Genomic DNA, 15,263 nt, shown 5'->3' on the forward strand with positions numbered 1-15,263 from the left:
GCGACGAGGCGCCGGCGCTAACGGCGACAAAGCTTTCCGCTTCCTTCCGTGTTTTTGCCGGGTTCTGTTTTGGGCTTCTTGCTCTATGTTCCCTCCTCCTGTTTGCTTTCCTCGTTCGCGTTACCTGCGCACGCCCGCCCTCCGCCTCGCTCCCCGTCGCCTTTCGTACTTTTAGTCCTCTGTTTTCCGAAGCCGTCGGTTCAAACTTTGCTGGCGGTTTCGTTCCGAGTTTCCGGTTCTTACTTTGCATCCCGCCCGCTACCTTTATTAAATCTTTAATAAATTAATTAAACCTCATTAAACTACAGGGACACGCTCAAAGAAAAAAAGGGACAAAAAGTCAATCCGCAAAAGAAGGGAGGGGCCAAGGACAGAACCTCGGGGGACTCCACTTTCGGGACATTTCGGGAGAAGAACGAAGGGTGGGCTCGAACTTACCGAAGCAGTCCAGGTCCTGGCCGGAGGCGGAGAAGGGGTCGTCCTTGCGCGGCGCGCCGACGTCGGCGCCGCTCTTGTCGGCCGCGTGGAGCGGGCCCATCTCCCTCTGCTGGGTGGAGCCGCCGGCCGTCCCCTTGTGCTTCTTGGCCAACTTCCTGTCGGGGGAAAGCCCGCGAGGCGGCCGTGTGAGCGAGCGTCCAAATTCCGCCTTCGCTCGGCCCGGCGGGGGACGAGGAGGGACGGCGGCGACGAAGGGGGACGGGGCTCAGGGCGGCCGGGCGGGAGGGGGCGGGGACGGACGCGACGAAGGGGTCGGGGCTCAGGGCGGCCGGGCGGGAGGGGGCGGGGACGGACGCGACGAAGGGGTCGGGGCTCGAGGCGGCCGGGCGGGAGGGGGCGGGGACGGACGCGACGAAGGGGGACGGGGCTCAAGGCGGCCGGGCGGGAGGGGGCGGGGGCGGGGACGGACGCGCGGCGACGCCGCTTAACCGCGGCCGATCCAATAGGAAAGCTAATAGGGCGGTGGATTCAACGCGGGGCCGGCGAATGGGCGGGATGAGTGGGATTTGGAATTTTCTCCTCGTGGACAAACTAACCCTGATATTTCATGATTAATATGATGGTGTTTCATTTCGGACGGTATTGAAGTGCCGCCGATGTGTCCGCCGGGCCTCGGTCACGGCCTGAGCGTGACGACGTACGCGAGGTTTGCTTTTGGGGGGGGGGCGGGGCTTGAGCCCCATCTTCTCTACGTGTTGTGTTTTGGGGTGCTTGATGACGGGTGCGCACGAGGCGTTTACTTACAGGTAATAAGAGTAGGAATAAGCATGTCTTCTGAAGCGTGGCCAAAGAAGGAGGGAGACGAGCGAGCGCCCAGAAGAAGGACAAACACAACCGGTCAACTGATTAGTCGGACATTTTGGATTTCGCCCTTACCCCTCAGTTTTTTCATCCTCGGCGCCGCCGCTTTTTTTTGCTATATAACCGCATCGGTGCGAGTGTTTGTTGGGAAAACCGACATCCGATCCGATGGCGTTTATTCCCATCCGATTTGGGGGTTTCGGGTGGGACTTTGTGTTGTCGGCCTGGTCCAAAGCGATGGAAAAAAGAAAGCACTTTTTGGATTTTCGGAAGCGTGTCTGCAAACGCGAGGCTTTCTGCGCCCCTTCTCTTCCCCGTCAAGATGCGCGGCCATAAAAAAGAAGAAGGACGTCGATGTTGTTTTCCGTCACCCGCCGAGAGCAAAGCCGGACAAAAGCGGGCGTGAGAACAAAAGCAAGCGGAGGAGATGAAAGGCCGAGCCCGAGCGGGCTCCCGGATCCCGACGCTCGTTTAACGGCGAGATTGATTGGCCTTTTGGGTTTCGTTTTTACTCGCCTACCGGTTGAGCAAAAAAAGAAATCGTGAAATAATGTGCTATTTGACAAAACGGGTTGTTTTGAAAAGAAAGGGAAACCTTTTGAAAAACTGTACTGTCTTGAACAAACGTTATTTTCATCCATCCATCCAAAGCGCGCAATTTTCCTTTTGATTTGTTTTGACTTTCCAGCAACAGGATCTTATGGCTCATTTGTGTTGTTCGCTGCCCCCTTTTTTTGCGTCTTTCTCGGAAAAGTTTGGGGCGCAAAGAGAGCGCGCCGCCGTCCTCTCTTTGAGTTGGAAGGGGAGAAACTAGCCAAGCTAACCCTACCCATATCACATCCGGATGCTTTTTCTTTTTTTTTTTTTTTTACCAGATGGCAATCACTTAAGAAGCGCGGCGCGCAGCTTCAAACGGCGCCGCTGACCGCGCGCTGAAAGGTTGAAGCGGACGACCCCCGCCCGTAAAACTTCGGTAATTTCCGCGCGGAAACAAATTATGGGCCCAACGCCATTTACCCCATTCTACCCCACCCGGCGATTCAACTTTGGCTATCCGTTTGTGGCCGGCCGGGGTCGGTTGCGTGGACCCGCCTCGCGTGCTTGATATTTGATTTGGCTAATTTAGTAGAATAAATCCCCCTTACAAGTACAAAAAAAGAATTCTTTGGCCGTCAATTCGGCAGGCCTAATCCAATCTTGCGCTCTCTGCCTTTCCGTTCCTTTCGCCACGCGGCGGCTTCGCGTCCCTCACTCATTGGTGGGAAAGCCTCGTTGCCCGCAAACGGTGCCGTTTAGCAATGTCTCAAAGGGGGGGGGCATGCGCCGGCCCCGAAACAAGCGGAAAATCCGATGCTACCGACGACTCGCTGCGCCAGAACACGCCAAAGATGAAACGTTTCGCTTCAAGGCGAACCGGCCGACCTGCCGCACTTTTTCTTGCATGGCGTCTTTACATTTGTTGGAGGTCATTTCTACTCAAATGTCATACCATGAGTCAAGCTGAATTTGGGGGCCAAACAATTGCGGGGGGTCCCGCTTTATAGGAGAAAAGGAGAAAGACAAATCCTCGAGCCCTGAGGCGCGCCGATTTTTGGCGCGCCTCGACGGATCGTCGGCCGCGTCCTTTCGTACGGCGATGAGGAATGCTTGCAAAACCTTTTCAAATTTGGACGCTTTTGAAGGGAGGGGGAAAAAGAGGTAGGGTGGGATCTTAGCCAAGACCGCGGAAGGTGTCCTAGCACAACTTGACTGGCGGGATTTCGGAGGAGATGACAGAGGAAGGGAGAAAGAAAAGCGGCGGCGGCGGCGGCGGCGGCGTAGCGGAGAAGCAAACATACGATACCCCACGCTCAGAGTTCTCCACGTGTGAATCTCCCTATCGGCACGAGAAGGGCAAGAAGGCGGGTGCGGGGCGGAGCCAACAGCGGGAAGCAGGGCGGAGACAGGCATGAAAAGGGCGAGAGAGAGACCACAGTCAGAGGGCGCAAAAAGAAGCCAAGCCGCGCGCGTGGCGAGGAACGGCTAAATCCACCGCTTGGATGACACCCCGGTTTGTCATCGTTTACAAAGCCTTCGATTTCAAGACGGAAAATAGCGGCCCTACAATCAAGGGCTGGAATTACGCCAAGCGGCCGAGGTCGCGTCGCGTCTTTCGCCTTGAATTGGGCCGCGGCTTTCCGAGCTTTCCCACTCGCGTCTGCGCGCTTGGCCCCCCACGGTTGCCTTACTACGCCTAGTCCCGCCCGCCGTCTTCCGTTTCATCTCGGCCCGACGGCCAACGCCGGGAACACTAAAAAAAAGACGCGCTTGAATAACGGCGGCGACGTGAGCTTTTCGGCCGGCGAAAACAAGCGTCCCCCATCGCAGAGCGCGTGTCCCGTCCATTCGCCGAAAACAAGCGTCCCCCATCGCGGAGCGCGTGTCCCGTCCATCCGCCGAAAACAAGCGTCCCCCATCGCGGAGCGCGTGTCCCGTCCATCCGGCGAAAACAAGCGTCCCCCATCGCAGAGCGCGTGTCCCGTCCATCCGGCTTCATTATTTATAGAGGGCGGTCTCGGGGTGCTCCTTTGCGGACCCCCCGAGGGCCCGCCCGCCCGCGGGAACATCGCATTCCCATTAAGACTTGACTGGCGTCTTTATTAGCCGCGCCGGCCGCCCCGGCGGGGAAAAGGAACGTCTGCCGGAAAGATTAATCCGACAGTTGCCGGCGCCGCGCTCGGGACCTCTTTTCTAAACCGGCGAATAATTGATGGGCTCGGAGAGGCTGGCCAAACGTTGTTTGACAGGGGCCAAAAGACTTTTTGCAGACATCGGGATTAAGTGCGGCCCGTGAAATATGGATGAGCTCCCGCGACGGGCGGGCCTCGCTAATAGGGCGCTCGAGGATCGGCCTTATCTCGCCGGCGGCCGCTTTGACCCGGCGACGGAAACCGAGCCCCTTTCCAATCGACCGCAATTTGCCCGGGAGAAATCGCGCCCGAAAAGCCTACAAAACAAAGAAAGGCGGGAGGTTCGTCGCTTGGGGCCAAACGAACATGCGGTGGCTGCCGTCAGCCGGAATATTCGCGCGGAAAGCCGCCGAGACGGAAAAGGCGCCGAGACGGAAAAGGCGCCGAGACGGAAAAGGCGCCTTCCCGTCCGGTTCCCGGCTTTTTACGTGCACGTAGCCCAATCTGTTCCGAGCTCCCCCCCAAATGCTCCTACGCCGTCGAAACAGATACGATGAAATTGTAAAAGCGCACCGAAAACTGTAACCGAAACATATTTCAAAGGGTCGGTCTCACGCGTTGACCTTGCAAATCGATCCCTCGTGAAGGGAACGGACGGACGGAGGGCCGCCAACCTGCGCTTGAAGGTGAGGAGCAGGCCCAGGAGGATGACGACCAACACCAGGACGCCCGTGATCACGCCGGCCAACTTGACCGTGCCGTCCGCCGGTTTTTCCGGCTCCGCGGCGTCCGAGTCTTGCGTGGAAGCGCCTTGGGGGGAAACAGAAGGCACACGCGCGGCCGGGGTCACGGGCCGGGGTCGCGGCCCGCACGGAAAAGGTGCGCCACGGCGACGCCGGGTGACCGCCGCGCTCGGATGAAGACGTGCGGGGGAGGAGGGGGCGCCGGACGGCACGCGACGCTCCTTTCGCCCGTCCGCGCGGAAGGAAGGCGGCCCCAAAAGCTCTTTTTGCTTTGAGGATTCTTCATTTTTCCAATCTTCCGCCGTATATTTCTCAGTAGCGGCGGGTCATCCGCAGTCACGGCTTTCATAGAAGCTTCCAAAGGCCCGTTTTGTAACAAACAAAGAAACGGGTCGACCCCGAGAGGGCTGCGGATCCGCGCCGAGCGATACGTCGATGGGACGGGGCGCTTTGCCGGCGGGACGGGCGTTAGGATGTAAAAAGGGAAAAGCTTTTAGCCTTTCCACCGCAGCCAAAAATCAATGGAAGCGGGCCTTGGAGCTTTTGCTGACATGAGCCGAAGCGGACGCCACGTCACCGTTCCTTTGCGGAGGCCGCCTGTCCAAAAAAGGCAAATGAAACAACCCCTGCCCGGAAAATAAAAGTACTTGACTTTGGACAGTTACATAAACAACAAGCGCAATTTGTCAACAGCTTTTACTGTCGTGGGACTTTTTGATTTTTTACATACGCCACGCTTTGCTAGCCGGTTGCATTTTGGGCGGGTTATTTACAGAGGCGGGCGGTCCGTCACATCCGACAGAATGTGGCCGGCCTCGCGAAAAAACGGCGGACGAGCAAACGTTTGTTGGACGCTCACTTCTACTCGGTGATGGACTATATTCTCATACGCTCGTGCGCTCTATTTGGCCAAGGTTTTCGCTCTTCTGCGGCGACCGTTTCTTTTTGACGTCCATTATAGCTTTGTTGCGCTTTTTTTCTCGGTCGCCCTCTTGTTGGGGGGGGGGGCTCTTTTGTCATTTGGCGAGGGCCTGCGGCGAGTTGGCCTAACGGCGGCCGGGGCTTCATCAAATCGGCGCGGCGGCGCCCCGTCACGCCCCTGCGCTTCCGTCGCGCGGTGCAGTTTCATCATCCTCCCCGCGGGCGGCCCGCGCATTAGCGCCCGACCCCATTTGACGGCAGGTTAAAGGCGGCGCGCTCGGGCGGAGCCCCGCCCGTACCTTAGCAGCTCGCCGCACGAGCCGTTTTCTCCGCAAATAGCCAAAGGCGTACATGCAGAATATATATATCTCTAGAATACACATAATATACAATCAAAATAGATGATCAAAAAAATAACAGACAGAAGAAATACGTCAATGTAGTTATTTAAAGGGATAGACGATTTTTCATTACGGACAGCAGGAGGCGCCGCATCTAGCATTGTCCGTAGCGTGGCCGCCCCTCATGTAATAGGGTTTCACCGGAGCTAGACCTACGTTTATATTTCAAACGTAGCGTTGGTCGCTAAGAATTTGGGAGGGAGGTTTTCAAATGTGCAATCATTTCATTCATTCCTTTTGAATGAAAAAGGGCGGAAATCTCGCACACTGTCCCCTTGCATCAAATTTGAGGCGAACCCCCGCCGCCCGGATACTACCCTTATTATGGCGGCGGGGCAGGGCGGCCGCTATCCGCTATTACGGAGGTCATTTTGCCTTTCCGCGCGCGGGTCTCCGTTCGCCTTCGGCGGCTTTTCCCAGGCGCGAAAAGCGATCCGCTCGGTCGGTTTCCGTTCTCCGTCGCGAGCCTGTTAGCGTTCCATTCTCGCGTTTGCGCCCTGAGTATGCGGCCGAAGCGATCGCAAAGCCATCCTCGCTTGCGGCGTTTCTTACGTATTATCCACGATGAAGGGGAGGAAAAAAAAAAGAATCCAATCTTGTTTTTCAAAGAAAGCACCCGGTAGGTAATATTTAAGGCTTCTCTACAATGCCAAGCCCCATCAATCAGTATCAGCGCGATTAGCCCGGGACTTAATCCCTCGAAAGCGTTTTTCCCATCCGTAACCACGACAACCAGGCCAAGTATCGTAGAGCGATTGTCACGGCGCCGCTCGTCATCGTCATCCGGCGTGTGGGTGTCGCTCCCGCATACCTTTCTTTTTCTGCATTTCTGGACATGATTTTTATCGGCCCCGCCCGCTCTTTGTTTACGCCGCTCCCCGGATCGCGCGACGAAGCCGTCCGAGGGGAATGACGCCCAAGACCGCAGATATTAAAAAGTTCATCTCATCCAAAGGCGCGAGATTGATTCTTCTCAAGATTGATTCTTCTGGCGCCGGCCCCGAATGAGATATTAGGCGGGTCTTTATTTTAGGCCCGCGCCGGTTTGTTGACGACGCCGAGCGCCTTTGTAATATGCCGGCGGAGGAACGCGTACATAAACGCCGCTCATGTATTATTGAGTATTTACTCGAACCTTCGCCGCCGCGGCCCGAGCGCGCCCGCGCGATAGCAGTCGAACGCCGCGCACCTATTTTACGTGCGGATTAGCCCGACCGCGCGCGTTTAACCGGATTATCCATCTCGACGGCGGCGCGCGAGCGCATGCGTGCGTCGGCGCCAAACAGCGTAGCGCATTTTCCGCTCCGGGCGGGAGGCTCGCCTGGGACCAACGGCCCCTTTTCGTATATGAGGCGCGTCGGATAGAAGCCGCAGCGGCGGCTGGCAACGCGCATCCTCTAGATGGAGCCGCGCTAAAGGAAATCCCTCACAATACCGCACGGTGGTATCGCAAAGGGGGTGCATCATATTTCATTTATTTCCTATTATTGTTATTGGAGCGGGAGAGGCCGGGAGACTCGTCTCACCACGCGTCAGCCGGGGCGAAGGGAGAATTCCGCCGCGTCGACTCTCGCCCGGCGGAACATCGCTTCTCGTCGTCGATGTTCTCGTCGCCGGGGCGAACCGACCGCCGCCCCCGTACCGCGGCAAATACGCTCCATCATATACCATCGCGCGCTCATTTGGCAAAGTGCCTCGGAACGCGAGTCCCTCGGTCGCTCCCGCCCAACGGCGGACGGTCCGCCGACGGGTGGGAAGGAGCCGCGCGAGGGCGAAAAGCGCTCGCCGACAATCCAAACCCGCGGCGGGGGCCGTCGCGTCCGAGCGAAGGGCGTCGCGCTCCGTGGACGGCGGCGAGCGAACGCCGCGGTGAGACGGGGTCATACCCACGTTCGGGAAAAGCGCATGCGAGGCCAACGGCGAGCGAACGCCGCGGTGAGACGGGGTCATACCCACGTTCGGGAAAAGCGCATGCGAGGCCAACGCGGCTCGGCCGGAAGGACGCGGGCGAGCGTTTGAGCATCGGACCCCGAAAGCAGCGGGAAGATCTCGCCGGCGGCATTTCAGCGAGGTCTCTTATGCGGCCCCCTCGGACGGCGTGCCCGGGGAGGCGACGTCGCCGAGACTTTGGTTCACTTGGCTATTTGGAGCGGAGCGCTCGGGGAAAGGTTTACAGGGGAGCGAGAAAAGGACGCCGCCCCCTCGGCGGTCCACCTTAAACAAAGGCTCCGAGGAGCGACCTTGATCTTCTCGTCCGGGTCGCGGAACAAATGCTCCAACGCTTTCCCGCGGGCGGGACGGCAACACAAACGGCGCGCGCGCCCATCCAAATTAGTCACAATGAGGTCACGACGATGACGCGGGAGGGGCGGTGAGTGAGTTTCGGGGGTGGGGGCGGGGGGGGCGAGTTGACGACGGCGATCGCGTGATGACGCGGGAAGCAAATACTCTGCCTGTAAAGCAATAATCACCTTCGCTCGGGATGACTAGAATGTACGGCGTGGTTATTTGTCCCCTACCTATCACCACTAAGGGAGCGCGGGGAGGGCGGGGCCGCACGTCCCACGGCCGGCCGGCCGGCGTCGCCGGGGGCAGGGAGGAAACAAACAAAGGAGCAGAAAAAGAAGAGAAAATTGTCTAAGAAAATTATTCCAGACGGAGCAAGACGGCCAGCAAACCAAGCGGCGGCGGCGGCGGCGGCGGCGGCGGCGGCACGGAAAAGACGGAGGCCGACGCTTTGTGGCTAAGCCAAAGGCGTCGGAGAAGCGCGGCCGGGAACTCGCGGCCAAAAAGCCCGCTTGCTTTTGCATTTGCTCATACGCCAGCTAAGCCTCCAAATATTTGGAGGCAAAATATTCCGTTGGCGTCAGTTGGCGAAAGTTGCGTGATGACAGCCGTGGCCGCAAGGACCAAAAAAGGACCAAAAAAGGACCAAAAACACGCTGCGCGATCGATTGATCGAGTGATCGATATCGCCGACTTTAGAAATTCTGCAGGCGGGCTAACCTTGTCGCGCGCGCGCGCACGCCTGCGTGTTTTTTACAATGGGCGGCGAGCGGCACAACGTACGCTGGTCAACGTATTTGGAGAAGTATCATTCTTTGATTAACTCAGGAAATCTTTGACGTGCGAGCGGTCATTGGCAGCCAATGAGTCAAACGCGCAGGAACGCATTTTCATGCAGCGAGCGCTACAATAATGAACTCGCCGGTTGCCCGACCCAACATTGATCTTTGACGTCCGTAGTGAGTGAAATAACGGCGTCCAAACAGTACAACGTCCCTATTGACCTTGCTATGAAAACATTTCATTTCTTCAACTCAGCTCCTTTTTATACTTTCCTCAGCAAATCCTGTTCCCGCCGCGCGCGCAGTGAGGCAAAAAAAAATAGCGTCCAAATACTTTTGGAAATACCGCCACGCCCACGGCTAGCTTTTTAGCACTTGTACAGAAAAGGGACGGGAGGACGGCCGGCGGTACCTTTTTCGGCCAGGCGCACGCAGTTGATTTTGGTCTCCTGCAAGCGAAAGAGAGCAGAGGCGGCGTTCAGGTCCCGTTCCACTCAAGCGTGTTCGCAGGCGGCGCCGACGCCGCGTAGCGCGGCGCAAGCGGCGCAGCCGTGCGCGCGACCGCCAGAGAGGCCGGCGCGCCTTCTCGATGCCGTTTTGCGGATGTTTCCGCCTGGCCTGCGGCTCACCTGCTGGCGCGCTTGGAACAGGCAAGAAAAAAAAAGCCCAGCCCGCCCGCCAACGGAAAGAACCCCCCCAATGAGCGTTTGCAGAGCTGCAGCGCGTCCAAAGATGGCCGCCCCCAAGTAAACAGGACAAAGTTCAGAGTGCATTTCCGCAACAAGACGTTTCTTCAAAGAAAGGGAGGAAGCGCCACGCGAGTTTTGAGCGGGGCGGGGGCGGGCCGAAGCCGAGGACTTACCCCGTTGGCTCTGCTGAGGGCCTGGAAGTAGATGCTGTAGCTCTTGGCGGGGGACAGCGGCGGGTTGGAGAAGCCCCCGTAGCTCTTGTCGTCGCCCACCGTGAAGGGCCGCGGCGCCGGCAGGCCGGCCGGCGGCAGCTGGGCCGCCATGTAGTAGGGCGAGTCGGAGGCCGAGGCGTTGCGGAAGCTGAAGGGCGCGGCGAAGCACGGGGCCTTCTCCGAGGCCGCCCGCCGCGACTTGGGCTTGCGCTCCTCCTTCACCACCAGCTGGTAGGAACTGAGCGCACGCCCGACGTTTTCGTTTATTGAAAAAAAAAACATTCCATCCGCGCCTAGCGTTCAGAGCGCCCGTGTCAAACCCGAGGCCCGCGAAATGCCGATTTCACGTTTCTGGCTAAACTTTTGCGTTTCGCCTTCCCGGTTCCTCCTTCAAGAGTTTTTACTGACCTCCGAAGGGAAGCGTATTCGCGTGGGCCCTCTTTGAATTTGACCGGACCGTGGTGGACAAAGGCGCAATCTTGAGCTTTTTACGGCTCGGCGCGGCCCTCGCCAAGGCCCTCGCCAAGGCCCTCGCCAAGGCTCTGGCCAAGGCTCTCGCCACGGCCCTCGCCACGGCTCCCGATTTTCCTCCGAACAATTCGGCTCTCTAATTAGCGGGATGAATCCTGTGAAAGGCGGAAGGTGAGCGGGGCTCATTTGCTTTGATTTGATTTGTTTTTATTTAGTCGGGGAAAGGGACGGTTCATCCACAAGGGCCGAGACGGCCCGGCCGGCCCCTCTTGCGGTCATCAGCAATTTCCGTCTTAATGAAAGGCGGGCGGGCGGGCGCGCTCGGGACGCCGCCGGGCAGAGGCGCATTTGCCTAATTGCGCCTAATTGCGCGTAACTGCGCGTAATTGCCCGACGGCTCGGCGAGGGAGGTAATTGCGGAGGGACGCCGCTGGAGAGCCCCCCCGCGCGCCCGACGGCGGCGGTTCGACGGGAAGGGCTTGAAAATACGGGGGGCCCTTCCCTCCGTCTGGCGCGCTCCGCTTCCATCACCCGGGGGCCCGCGCGCGTCTCCCTCCCGCCCCACGGAAAGGCTCGGGCTCGATGACGCGGGCCCGATCGCCACTTGCGGCCGGCGCGCTCACGTACCTGATGGGCGCCCCCCGCGCCTTGGCGGGCTTCAGGAGGACGGTGACGGTGGACTCGGTCTCGTTGAGAGGCGCCTCGGACTCGTAGTCCGGCATGACGGGCGCTGCGGCGGAAGGCGGGGGATGTCACACTTCTGCCGACGTGCGAACGTGCCCCCAAAACATCAACATTTGCCGTGGCATTTACGCCATTAACGCCCCCCACCCCCCAAAGCTGGCTCCGATCAAGACTTTTCATCAGGACCTCATTATCTTCTCGCTCCGCGGGGAGATCAACAAGACGGCTGACGGCGTGACATTTCAAGTCAACCGTCGCCAAAACGCTCTTTTTCGTCTTCTTTGTTGAAGGTTTGCCGTCTCTAGGCGACAAGCGGATCGGAGGCGCGCTCCGGACGGGAGGAGAGGTCTCGCCGAAGCTTTGGCGGCATCGATCGCGCGCGACAAGGTGGACGGCCGGCGCTTGATTCGGAGGGGAAAACGTTCACCGCCGTTGCTGGGATTTCTGGAGAAAAGCGGGCGTGCTCAACTTAAAGCAACCGTAACGCCGACTAATTTGTCTCATTCGGAGGCCGGCGAGGGGAAAACGTTTGTCTCCGAGCGCCCTGCAACTGGCCGGCGACCGGTCCGGGGCGTCCCCCGTCTACCGGCCAGAGTCGGCCGGCAAGTGAGGATAAGCGGCTCGACCGCATTAATATTAGAATGATCATTAGAGCGTGAGAGCTCTTTTATTTTGAAAAACCCGTTCTTCCGAAAACCGGCCCGACTCTCTCGGATTCGTTTCGGTCAAGCCGACATTTCACTCGCGAATAAAATGAGTAAGAAACGGACGTTTTGGGAAAGGGGAAAAGATTCCCGCCCGCGCGGTTACCGAAGCAGATGAGCCCGCGAACGGCGGCGGCCTCGACAGTCTTTTCAAGAGAGAAACGGGTCGAGGGACGCGACCGGCTGGCTCCGGATTTGAAGCCCGGATCGGACCGAACATTCCATCGGAAGGTTTCCGACGGCGAACGTCCGTCGACTTTTGCGACCTTGGGAAGGTGGGAAAAGGAGCGCCGCGTCACGCCAAGCCGCGGAAAGTTTACCGCCTCGCTTTCATAGCCGTGACATTTGCGAAGCGGCTGACAAGCGCACGGTAAAAGTCAAGATAAAAATGGATCGGGGAACAAAAGCGGAGAGCGAGGCCGGGCGGTGGGTGGCGCGCAATGACAGGAAAGCCGGCTTCACCAAATGTTTGTTTGTCTCGCGGTAAGACTACGCGACCAAACCCTCGTCGTGTTCACTCGCAGAGCAAAGAATAAAGTAAAAACGGTCATCGACCGGAATATATCAAAATATATGGCGGTAAATGACACAGCGCTGGAAAAAAAAAAAAACCCTCCATAAAATTGGGTTAGGTTCCCCAACCGCGGGCGACGGGTTACCCGCTATCTTGGTGGTAACGTGGGTGTTGACGGGCGGGCCGGCCCCCTTGCCGGTGGAGGCCTTGAGGGTGAAGAAATAGGTGGTGCCCGGGTGGAGGCCCGCAAACAGGTGGTGAGTCTCGTTGGCGGGCTTGGTCACCTTCCCCCACTGGGCCGTCAGGTCGGCGCCGGGGTCCAGAGAGCTCAGACCTTTGTAGCCGATCTGGAGGGAGACCGCAAGCCAAGATGTTTGATTCGAATGAGGCAAAAGCATCCCGAAACCTTGACGTTTTGGAAGCTTTTTCATTTGAGGACAAAGCGTTATTTCAATTTTCTGCCCGGGCGATCGGCCGAGCGCGGCCGCTCGCTTGCCCGCCCGCCCGCCCGCGCGCCGAGCCCTCCCATGTCCAGCCGCCGACGGCCCGCGCGGCGCTGACTCATCTCCAACATTTTAGCACACGGCTGCGAAGCGGCGCGAGGCCTCAGGACAACACGTGCGCGTGCGCGTCTCATCGTGGTACTCGGCAAAGGCGCAGAAGAAAGAAAGGCTCGCCCGCGCATACGCGAGCAGGCGCTCGCTCCGAGGCCCGGCCCACGCGCCGCCTGCCGCATCTGACTTGGAAAACATCGTTCGCCCTCCGCATTCTATCACGCGGCCGACGACGGGGCGCTCTAAGGTGGGGAGCCCCGGTCCGAGTTTCCACCATTCGACTTGAATTTCACCCTTCCGACGACAAGGAATTGCTCCAAAGCGGGGCCCTAACGTACGGCCCCCGGGCCGCAAACCGGTACCGTCCGGCCCGCGAGCTGAATTTTAGCGACGGATAAAAAAATTGAAATGTTTTACGAATAATAGGAACCTGCACGTTTTTTGATGAATGGTGATGTTGTGCTTGTACTGTTTTGGACGGTGTTAAAAAAGAAATCTCAAGTTCATTCTGGGAATAGATTTTCCTCTATGCGCAAGCTAACATGAGCTTCTCACGCCGGACTTAAAAAAAATACATATATGTATGAATAGAGATGTGTGCAGACTCACGGCTGACAACAAGGCACTCTAATGTTGTCTTCGCAATCTGACGCCATTTATTTTTACCTTGGTCAATTAGAATACAATATATATACATATAAAATGGAACAGAAATCCTAGTTCTTGTTCAGCATTTTTCCCATAATGCATAATGCATTATCCATAATGCATAACGCCGTAATGCACACGCATAACTTGAGGCATTACGGGAAAAAAAATGCAGTGGCATAATAATCAAAGCATAAAAATATTGATTTACTTTTCAAATGTAGCAAACGCCAAAGCCTGGCCTTTGAACATAGCGTACTTGCAAACGGACGACGTTTACCGCCGTCATTTCCGAGCCGACGGGAATTCCGGCTAAGGGGCCTTGAAGGGCCGAGCGCTTTTGTCAGACCACCTTGAAAGAGGCGACGTTTTGTCCGCTTTGTGGCCCCGCCGCCGTCGCTCATTCGAGTGCAACGTCGGGATGACATTTTCAAAAGTCATTGGTCGGACCTTGTTCCACCTTGGCTTGGGTCCTCCTTTCTCGGCATTTAACTCCGGCGAGGGCGAACAAGCCGCCGCCTCTCGGGACCGGACCTTCGGCTGGGAAAAAGCCGCCGAGCGCCGCGTTTACGCCGGCGCCCCGGACGGCTTTTTGGCTTCTCGTCGTACGTGCGGCCGTTTGCGGCTCGCGCCCCGGATAAACATTTGAAAAAAGCCAGCCGGTTTGCGCAGGGGGCACTTCTAGAACTCTAAGTGCTTTCGAACGAATGTTAACCGGCGTTCTTTCCGCGCCGTAAAGCGCGCCGGTCCGGATTATGGGGTCCGTTTGCGAGGATTAGCGCGGCCAAAGAAAAGGCTCAAACACAAGCACATCCAACGCGCGACCAAAAGCAGACAGTCGCCTGCGGATTGCGGCTTTATTGCGCCGGCGGACGGGCCGGCAAAACGCTCTGTGGTTTTGGGACGCTAATTGTACCAGATAAAGTTATCCGATTGGTTCATCGCCGCTAGCGTATGCGGCGCGTAACCTTCCCCGCTTGCTTCATAGCCGCCGCTTCCGTTTTGCTTCCGTCCAGCGGCCGGGCAGGAATCTGCGGCAAGATGTTGGTAAAGGGAGGCGTGGGCGGAGCCCGCCCCGCCCCGCCTCCGCCGAGTTCATCAAGGGCAAATAATGAAGTATTGACATTTATTAAAATGTGCCGGCCGTCTTTTTAATAAGCTGTCGGCGGCGGCGCGCTTTCCCGTGATCTACCGTCCGTCGTTATCCGACCTAACGAGCGGCGGACCGCGCTCGGACCCCCGCAAGTACAAGAAGCTATCGCTCGGCCCGGCAGTAAAGAATGTTTACGAGGCTGCGCCGCGGGACGCGCCGACGGCGCAGACGGCAACCTTATTTCACTTGACTTTTTTCTTTTTTCATTTTCCATCTTTTATGATTGCTGGCGTTTGTTTTTTATTGGAGAAACGCAGCAACTCACAGCGCGCGCTTTGCCGTCCCGAGAGTGCGATTGATCTTTCTTCGCCGGTGGATGTTTTTTTTTTCTTCTTTTTAATATATAGAGATGAGCTGTTAGCAGAGGCGCTCATCATCACAAGCCAATAAAGGGCGGGATTATGGAGCGAGGCGGCGGATGTACGCTCCGGCTATCGATTACGGAGCGAGCGGCATAAAAATCAGCTTTCCCGCGGCCGCCGCCGAAGGCCGATCCTCCCCGTCGACGAGGGCCGTAGCGCGAAAGCCGCCCG

The 15,263-nt window shown here is 57.9% G+C and overlaps 1 protein-coding gene across 9 annotated transcripts in view; it reads right to left on the bottom strand.

Moving 5' to 3' along the window:
- The window catches only part of ptprt (protein tyrosine phosphatase receptor type T), a 53,491-nt gene that overhangs the window by 13,420 nt on the left and 24,808 nt on the right, over nucleotides 1-15,263 (bottom strand). For 4 of the 9 annotated variants that reach the window (XM_088423366.1, XM_088423364.1, XM_088423362.1 and 1 more), the window contains exons 12-19: nucleotides 12,521-12,722; nucleotides 11,101-11,203; nucleotides 9,964-10,240; nucleotides 9,514-9,550; nucleotides 8,505-8,561; nucleotides 4,643-4,778; nucleotides 3,143-3,175; nucleotides 439-593 (exon numbers count right to left, since the gene is read on the bottom strand). In XM_088423366.1, the coding sequence (XP_088279492.1) occupies nucleotides 439-593; nucleotides 3,143-3,175; nucleotides 4,643-4,778; nucleotides 8,505-8,561; nucleotides 9,514-9,550; nucleotides 9,964-10,240; nucleotides 11,101-11,203; nucleotides 12,521-12,722 (1,000 nt within the window). The remainder of the gene's footprint in view (nucleotides 1-438; nucleotides 594-3,142; nucleotides 3,176-4,642; nucleotides 4,779-8,504; nucleotides 8,562-9,513; nucleotides 9,551-9,963; nucleotides 10,241-11,100; nucleotides 11,204-12,520; nucleotides 12,723-15,263) is intronic. The other 5 variants (XM_088423369.1, XM_088423367.1, XM_088423363.1 and 2 more) reach the window with 4 other exon arrangements.

Source organism: Hippichthys cyanospilos, chromosome 9, assembly GCF_059441005.1.
Source record: "Hippichthys cyanospilos isolate Australia breed blue-spotted pipefish chromosome 9, RoL_Hcya_1.0, whole genome shotgun sequence".
Classification (NCBI taxonomy): domain Eukaryota; kingdom Metazoa; phylum Chordata; class Actinopteri; order Syngnathiformes; family Syngnathidae; genus Hippichthys; species Hippichthys cyanospilos.